Source organism: Nerophis ophidion, linkage group LG12 (genome assembly GCF_033978795.1).
Source record: "Nerophis ophidion isolate RoL-2023_Sa linkage group LG12, RoL_Noph_v1.0, whole genome shotgun sequence".
Classification (NCBI taxonomy): domain Eukaryota; kingdom Metazoa; phylum Chordata; class Actinopteri; order Syngnathiformes; family Syngnathidae; genus Nerophis; species Nerophis ophidion.
Genome location: NC_084622.1, coordinates 28,977,885 through 28,986,043, shown reverse-complemented (window position 1 = coordinate 28,986,043; position 8,159 = coordinate 28,977,885). Strand labels below are relative to the sequence as shown.

Here is an 8,159-nt window from a genome sequence, read left to right as displayed (position 1 = left end):
TCAATATACATAAATTAAAGATGGCTCAATAGTCGATTTTTAATCGAATCATTAGATGCCCAGATATACTCACCTCTAAAATAAACTGTATCAAACGCTCCTTGTTTAGGTGTAATGTGGCATTTAAAAGGCGGATGTGCCTCTCTTATCTCGGTTTTCAAAGAAGCGACCGCTGTAAAAGGTAAAAGCAAAAAATACGCTTATGAATAAAGGTTAATCACAGTTAATATTTTTTATAATGACAATAAAGTTATCTAATCTAATCTAAAAGGTAAAACAATACAACACTCTTAAATTGGATATAATTGCCTTTAGACATTTTAATGTTTTGCAAGTGAAAAAAGTGAACCACTAAAACATTTTTTTTCAACATTTTAATATAAGTCAGCTTGTTTACAATCTCTATATACCTTCTGATGTACGCACTTCCCTAAAAAGCCTTGTTTTGGGGAAATAAGTTGTAAAAACACAAAACTTACGCTCATGAGTTAATTCTCATCATGCATGATGGAAATTTGACATTTTGTGCAAGTTACATTACTTACATACATTAATTTGGACTTTCCAGGTGTGGTTATATACTGTAAGTGTTTTTCCACTTCCAATAAGATATTCATGATAGAGCTTTGAATGTTGGCCAAGACCAAAATCAATCAATCTGATACAATATTAGTACTAGTCATGGTACATACTTACTTAGATTTTGTTAGAAAAGACCAAATTTAGTGAAATTACCCAAACAGAGAACAATGTTAGGTATGAAGCAGAAGCAACATTAAACGTTATTCTGGCACCTTCATAGCCATGTTATTTTTCGTAATGGTTTTTAATCGTATTTATTTTATATTGGTTTTATGTATTTATTTTTTATTTTTTGTTTTTATTAAGACATTGGTGGAGCTCAGGATAGTATTTGAATATTGTTTTTAATGTTGTGCAGCACTTTGGAAATATTTTGTTGTAAATGTGCTATATAAATAAAGTGGATTGGATTGTTCACCTATCAAACCCAACGTTTTTATTAACTGGAATGGACATATGCTGTCTTTAAATTTCTGTGAAGTGGCAATTACTGTAGTTTTTTGCCGACACTTAGTGGTCACAATAACTTATTAAGTCACACTATAACCATAATAATGCGGACACGTTTGTTACTGGACATATTTTACACATGCTTCTGCCTTGGAGACTTTGTATCTGTAAGTAATGTATGCAACTATATGTATTTTTGATACTTGCTTGTATTGACAGATGTCATGTTTTAGAGATGTATGTGTCTAGCTTGTGTGCTATTATATGCTTAGCTGTTGTGTAGCTACTAGGCTTCATGATTACCATTTGTAAATTCACAAAAATACAAGAAAAGATCAACTTTGTGTGCATACTTGGGGACATTGCAATGTTCACCGTCTGTCCGGATTTGCACCAAAACTGCTTGCATCAGCGATTTTAGATGCAAACCGATAAATAATACAATACCTGTGATTTTTTAATATCAGACTTGTTTCTGATACCAATATTGGTTGTTGGACACTCCTAGTGATTATTTTTTGGCGATACCTCGTGGTCACAATAATTCATTAATTCATACTCGTAGTGCAGTGGGTTGAATGATGCAGACACGTTGGTTACTGGATGTTTTCTACACTTATGACTTGGAGACTCTGTATATGTAATACACCACCAGAATTATTTGAATCTTATTTATTTTGACAATCGTCTTGTCTTAGACTGCTATTTTGTTCAATTATGGACACTTATTACGTGCTTTATCTCCCACCCCCGGATGGTAAATAATTGCATATACTTTTTCTCATGCTTCTATCGTTTACTGCTTACTGTAACTATCCTTCAAAGTTGTTACCTACATTATGATGTCTATTAGTGACTCTGATGATTAACTTGTGTGATTACTGTATTATGCTGATAGTTTATATTTATACCATGAATGGATTATCATGAACCCGGACTTAAACAACTTGCACAATTTATTGGAGTGTTACCATTTAAAGGTCAATTGTACAGAATATGTACTGTACTGTACAAAGTGTATCGATTCATACAATCTTTTAATCAAAGCTTCAATCAGTCAATCAATCAATAGCTTGTGTGCTTAGCTGTTGTGTAGCTGCTAGCTTCTAGTTTCATGTTTACCTTTGGTTAGTGACTTCACTGACATACAAGAAAATACCAACTGGATGTCCAATTAACATCTAAACTGGTTGTCCGGTTTTGCTCTGGTAAACGCGCTGCAGGACTGCTTGTAATGTAAGGTTTACATTCAAGCCGATATAAACCAAAAGTTGTTTTAAACTGATATATGATTGATATCAATATCAGATCGAAACATCGCTAGTCATTTGTTTTTTGGCAAAATGTAATGGTCACAATAATTCATGAAGTCAAACTCATGATGCAGTAAATTGAATAATGCGGACACGTTTGTTACTGTATATCAGGGGTGTCAAGTTCATTTTAGCTAAGGGGCCGCGTGGAGGAAAATCTGTGCGCACGCAGGCTGGACTATTAAAATCTTGTTATTAAAACTAAAAAATAAAGACAACTTCAGATTGTTTTCTATGTTTTACTTTGGCCAAAAATGGAACAAACACATTCTGAAAATATTACAATAAAAATATAGAAAAAAATACCAACAGCGGTAAAGTTTAGATCCGTGAAGGAAAGAAGAAAGTGAATGAATGTTTATAACTAAATACATTTACATATGCATGAATTTTTTTTATCTTTTGTATTTTTTTTAATGAATTAAGTAATATTTATGACAACCTTTTTCCAAAACACAATATAGAATGTGAGATATAACAGGATAATGCATACATTTATCGTTTGTTTTCAAAACGATTACAATAAAAGTGAGACCCCAAAAATTTACTTTGGAACCCCATTTTTATGACTGGATGGGGTCCCTGGAACCCCATTTTTATGACTTGATGGGGTCCCTGGTACCCCCAATTTGAAAATTCCTAGCGCCAACACTGATGGGAGTATTGGTGCGTGCAAAACAATAGCAGGCGGCTGTGGCCTGTGGGCCGGATCTAATACTAATCAAATATCATCCCTGGGTCCATAGATCATTCATTCCTTGACTTTGACACCCCTGATGTATACTTTCTAATATATTAGTAGTGTACAACTATCATTATTTGATATTTGTTTATATCACCAAATTTTTTAGACTGCAATTTTGTTCAATCAAAGACACGTATGTCTAGCATGTGTGCAATTGTGTGCTTAACTGTTGTGTAGCTGCTAGCCTCATCTTTTGTAAATGACTAAAAGACACAAAAATCCCAACTTTGTGTGCTTATTGGATGACATTTAAATGTCAACTGGGTGTCCAACTTTGCACAAGTAAACAAGGATTGCCTGTATCGGAAATTTTAGATGCAAACCGATATCATCTGATATTTGTTTTTTTGGGACTGATATCTGTTAGAATATTAGCTCAGCTGTGCCGCATTTGAACCAACTGTTGCTCCTGCTTGCCGTGCTTTGATTGTGTCTTTGGCAGTGAGAACGCTGATCTTTCATCACGTCGTGTCGCACGTGTGACTCGATGGTGCAATCAACGGCGTGCATTTGCACAGCATGATAACGCTGCAGAGCATCCAAACAAGCGACTGTTAGTAGTGGGCATTGTCGGTCTCGGCGGCCCCCTCTGGCAGGAGGCGGGCGGGGGGGCGGTGTTGCCGTACCCTTGACATCAGAGATTTGTAAACGTAATCCCCCCCGGCTTTATGCGAAGGATTTGGTTTCACTGGCATTGTGACCAGGCGGCATGTGGAGAATGCTCACTTCTTATGTTATGCACAAAAGTGTCTTTATTTGGATGCTTCCATCTCTACTTGTCTTTCCCAGGACTACGAGAAAGCTCTGTTTTTCCCCTGCAAAGCGGCCGAGCTGGTCAACGACTACGGCAAAGGTTGGAGCTTGAAGTATCGCGCCATGAGCCAGTACCACATGTCGGTGGCCTACAGGAAGCTGGAGCGCCTGCCGGACGCCATGGAATGCTGCGAGGTAGGAGCTTATAGACACTAAGAGATGTCTTTGGCCCATCCTGATGTCAGAGTTCCACATGCAGTGGAACAGGTGCGAGCGCCAGTTGTTCTCTTGTCCCAGACCTTAGACCTGGACCAAAATATGCCCGGTTTAAAGTGTTAATGAAGAGAAGGCCTGCAGTCTCCGCTCTCTGTTCTAATTATGTACTGGAAGGGGGTGGAGGGACGCACAAATAACTTGATGTCATTGCCTTGGCGCGCAAAACTCTGGAAACGAGATAGCAGGATGCTTTTTCAGATTTATTACGTTTACCACACGCATTTAGCCAAACAATTTACACATCCTGTCATGTTTAGAATAGCGACGTTGCACAGAGGAAGATGCCTCAAAATGAACAACGTAGAGCCTTTAACATGGTTGCTCACAGGGTACCTAAGCAGACTTTTGTTTGGAGTAGGGTTATACGGTATACCAGTTCTAGTATAGTATCGTGGTACTAATGAATCAAAAATGGTACTATATTCTGTTTGAAAAGTACCGGTTCCCGGGCATGAAGACACACCACGTCATTGCTGGTTTTACGAGAACGAGCATGTTCGGCAGCGCACAATCACGGAGTACTTCCAGGCAGACACAGTGTGTGGACAGAAAAAGGAGAACGGACGCATTTTGGTCTAAAAAGTGATGATAAACTGAAAGGCCCTCAGGAAGAGGTGCTTTAAAACATGGCGAGCTAGCTAGCAGTGAACATCCATCCGAAATTAGCAGTGTTTTTGCTACTTGTAAATCACTAATCCTCGCTTCCATGGCGACAAATAAAGTAAGTTTCTTATAAGTATCATCCCTGGAATAGCTAAACATGCTTCACTAGTGGTCTGAGTGTCCGCCCTGAGATCGGTAGGTTGTGACTTCAAACCCCGGTCGAGTCATGCCAAAGACTATAAAAATGGGACCCATTACCTCCCTGCTTGGCACTCAGCATCAAGGGTTGGAATTGGGGGTTAAATCACCAAAGATGATTCCCGTGCCCACTGCTCCCCTCACCTCCCAGGGGGTGATCAACGTAACTACACACGGTAGGGGGATACAATAGCTCACCGATGTCACCGCTAGCAAAAAAAGTTAGCGTGCCTGAATGTAAATAAATGCCATGGGTGGATCGACACCTTACAGCCACTCTTTTGATACCTACTATGATTACATCAATATTTTTTATTGTCACAAAATCTCTTTTCCTTTTTAAAAAAATCATATTATGTTTATAAACCCAGGAAATATAAATATTTAATGCATGTAACACATTAATACATTGGTCATTTAATTATGACCAATGTATGATCCTGTAACGACTTGGTATCGGATCGATACCTAAATTTGTGCTATCATCCAAAACTAATATAAAGTATCAAACAACAGAAGAAGAATAAATGGTTATTACATTTTAACATGGCTTCACGGTGGGAGAGGGGTTAGTGCGTCTGCCTCACAATACGAAGGTCCTGAGCAGTCCTGGGTTCAATCCCCGACTCGGGATCTTTCTGTGTGGAGTTTGAATGTCCTCCCTGTGAATGCTTGGGTTCCCTCCGGGTACTCCGGCTTCCTCCCACTTCCAAAGACATGCACCTGGGGATAGGTTGATTGGCAACACTAAAAATTGGCCCTAGTGTGTGAATGTGAATGTTGTCTGTCTATCTGTGTTGGCCCTGCGATGCAGTGGAGACTTGTCCAGGATGTACGCCGCCTTCCGCACGATTGTAGCTGAGATAGGCACCAGCCCCCCCTGCGATCCCAAAGGGAATAAGCGGTAGGAAATGGATGGATGGATACATTTTAACAGAAGTGTGGATAGTAAGCAGATATTAATAGTAAATTAACAAGTAGATTAATAATCCATTTTTACAGCTTGTCCTTTATAATCTAGATTTAAAAAAAAAAAAAAGAGACAAGACACAATATGTTACTGCAAATGTCAGCAGACTAATTACGAAACTTTGTTAACTTACTAAGTTTAATGCATGTTTTGTACTAAATCAAATTCATGGGAAATAAATTATTCATTAATTTATTAGTGCAAAATAACAAATTTGGGGATGTTCCGATCAAGGTATTATGCTGCCAATTGTGTCACCGATCAGCCATGAGTTAGATCAAACGATCAATCACACGTATTAACTGTAAATTTTCGTATTTATAGTAAGTGCTATTGACAGTTTCACAATATCAACACAATTACGGTATTCTCTTTTCTTACATACAATTATTTGAGCAAAACAAAGTAAATAGTACACAATAACAAAAGCAACAACTACTATCTACTCAATTAAATCATTTGGTTGTTGCCTTCAAAGTCTACATCTGTCCTGTTAATTATTTCCTCAGTTTGTAAATAATAACAAAAACAGCAGAACATTTTTTGGGAGAAAAATAAAAATGCCGACCCCGAAAGGGACAAGCGGCAGAAAAATGGATGGATGAATGAGTACAGGCCAAATGTTAGGACATAATTTTTCATTTAAATATGTTTTCTTTGTTTTCATGACTATTTATATTGTAGATTGTCACTGAAAGCATCAAAACTATGACACCTGTGAAGTGAAAACCCTTTTAGGTGACGACCTATTGAAGCTCATCCAGAGAATGCCAAGAGTTTGCAAAGCAGTAATCAGAGCAAAGGGTGGCTATTTTGAAGAAACTAGAATATAAAAGATGTTTTCAGTTATTTCACATGTTTGTTAAGTTCATAACTCCACATTTGTTCATTCATAGTTTTGATGTCTTCAGTGAAAATAAAGAAAACGCACTGAATGAGAAGGTGTGTTAAAACTTTTGGCCTGTACTGTACATGTACTGGTAGTATCGTTGGTATCAACACCACCAAGTTATGGATCAATCTGCCCTCCTCTTACGTGTAGTGTACTGACTACAACAATGCTGACTCAGCAACAGTTGTTGAATCATCCTCCCTAGACACTTATTCATCTACTTGTTCAATTCTTGTTAATATCCGCTTATTTTCTGCTCTGACATGGTTCCATCTACACTTTTTAAACAATACTAAGCAGTGAAGCACTTATGTTTTGGTATTGTTTGTAACATGTTTACCCTAGTCCTCCAGTGAAAATGATATTTGACAATGATGTTTCAAATACTAAGAAATGCTGTTTATTTTCCATAATGGAGGTGAATATCATTAGCCTATGAGAGCATCTCCACACTGTGTATGGAGATACATAATTAGCTGCTAGCTAGTCAACCAGAAGACTAAAAATAAATTCAGTGTCAGCCAGAGGGGATCGGTGTTTGTTATTAGCATTGAAAGACATTAATCAGGAAAATCAGCTGATACTGCTCAGTGGCCCATCAATCTTCACAGCCTTAATTAAAACAATGTCCAAACCTCCCTGACACAACTCCAACCTGGGCTATAAATGCCTTGCATGACCGACACTAATGTAGCGTGCCACTCCTGAAAATCTCCCGGGGCAACCATTCTCCCGATTTTCTCCCGATTTCCACCCAATATTGTTACATACTTGGTCAACAGCCATATAGGTTACCCTGAGGGTGGCCGTATAAACAACTTTAACACTGTTACAAATATGCGCCACACTGTGAATCCACACCAAACAAGAATGAAAAACACATTTCGGGAGAACTTTCGCACCGTCACACAACAAAACAAATACCCAGAAGCCCTTGCAGCACTAACTCTTACGGGACGCTACAATATACACCCTAGCTATTACTATGATCATATTATTGTAAGTGCATCTCCTGGAAATTACAGGCATTAAGCCTTCAACCTGTCTTTAACAAATATAGTTACGGCTCCTTTTGTAACTTTAATGGAGGGTCTTTGAATGCACTGAGATGCAAAAGTGAAACTTCTACATAACTTTCTCCTATGTAGCCACACATAGTGAGTTATAATAATTCTACCTTTTAAAATGTTGGTGCTGTGTGTGAATACCTAAAAGGGAGCTCAGATTAAGTCTGTGTTGAGTGGAGTGCTCAAAGTCAGGTTCGCCGCAATCCAGGTTGGACAAACTATGTACCAATGATTGTCTCACACACACACACTAGGTGTGGTGAAAAACCATTTGGTAATTATGATAGGGGTGTCCTAATTTGCTTCTGTC

At 38.1% G+C, this 8,159-nt stretch overlaps 1 protein-coding gene across 1 annotated transcript in view; it reads left to right on the top strand.

Moving 5' to 3' along the window:
• rapsn (receptor-associated protein of the synapse, 43kD) overlaps positions 1-8,159 on the top strand; it is a 31,187-nt gene that overhangs the window by 6,246 nt on the left and 16,782 nt on the right. The window contains exon 3 of the mRNA XM_061917289.1: positions 3,880-4,038. Within this exon, the coding sequence (XP_061773273.1) occupies positions 3,880-4,038 (159 nt within the window). The remainder of the gene's footprint in view (positions 1-3,879; positions 4,039-8,159) is intronic.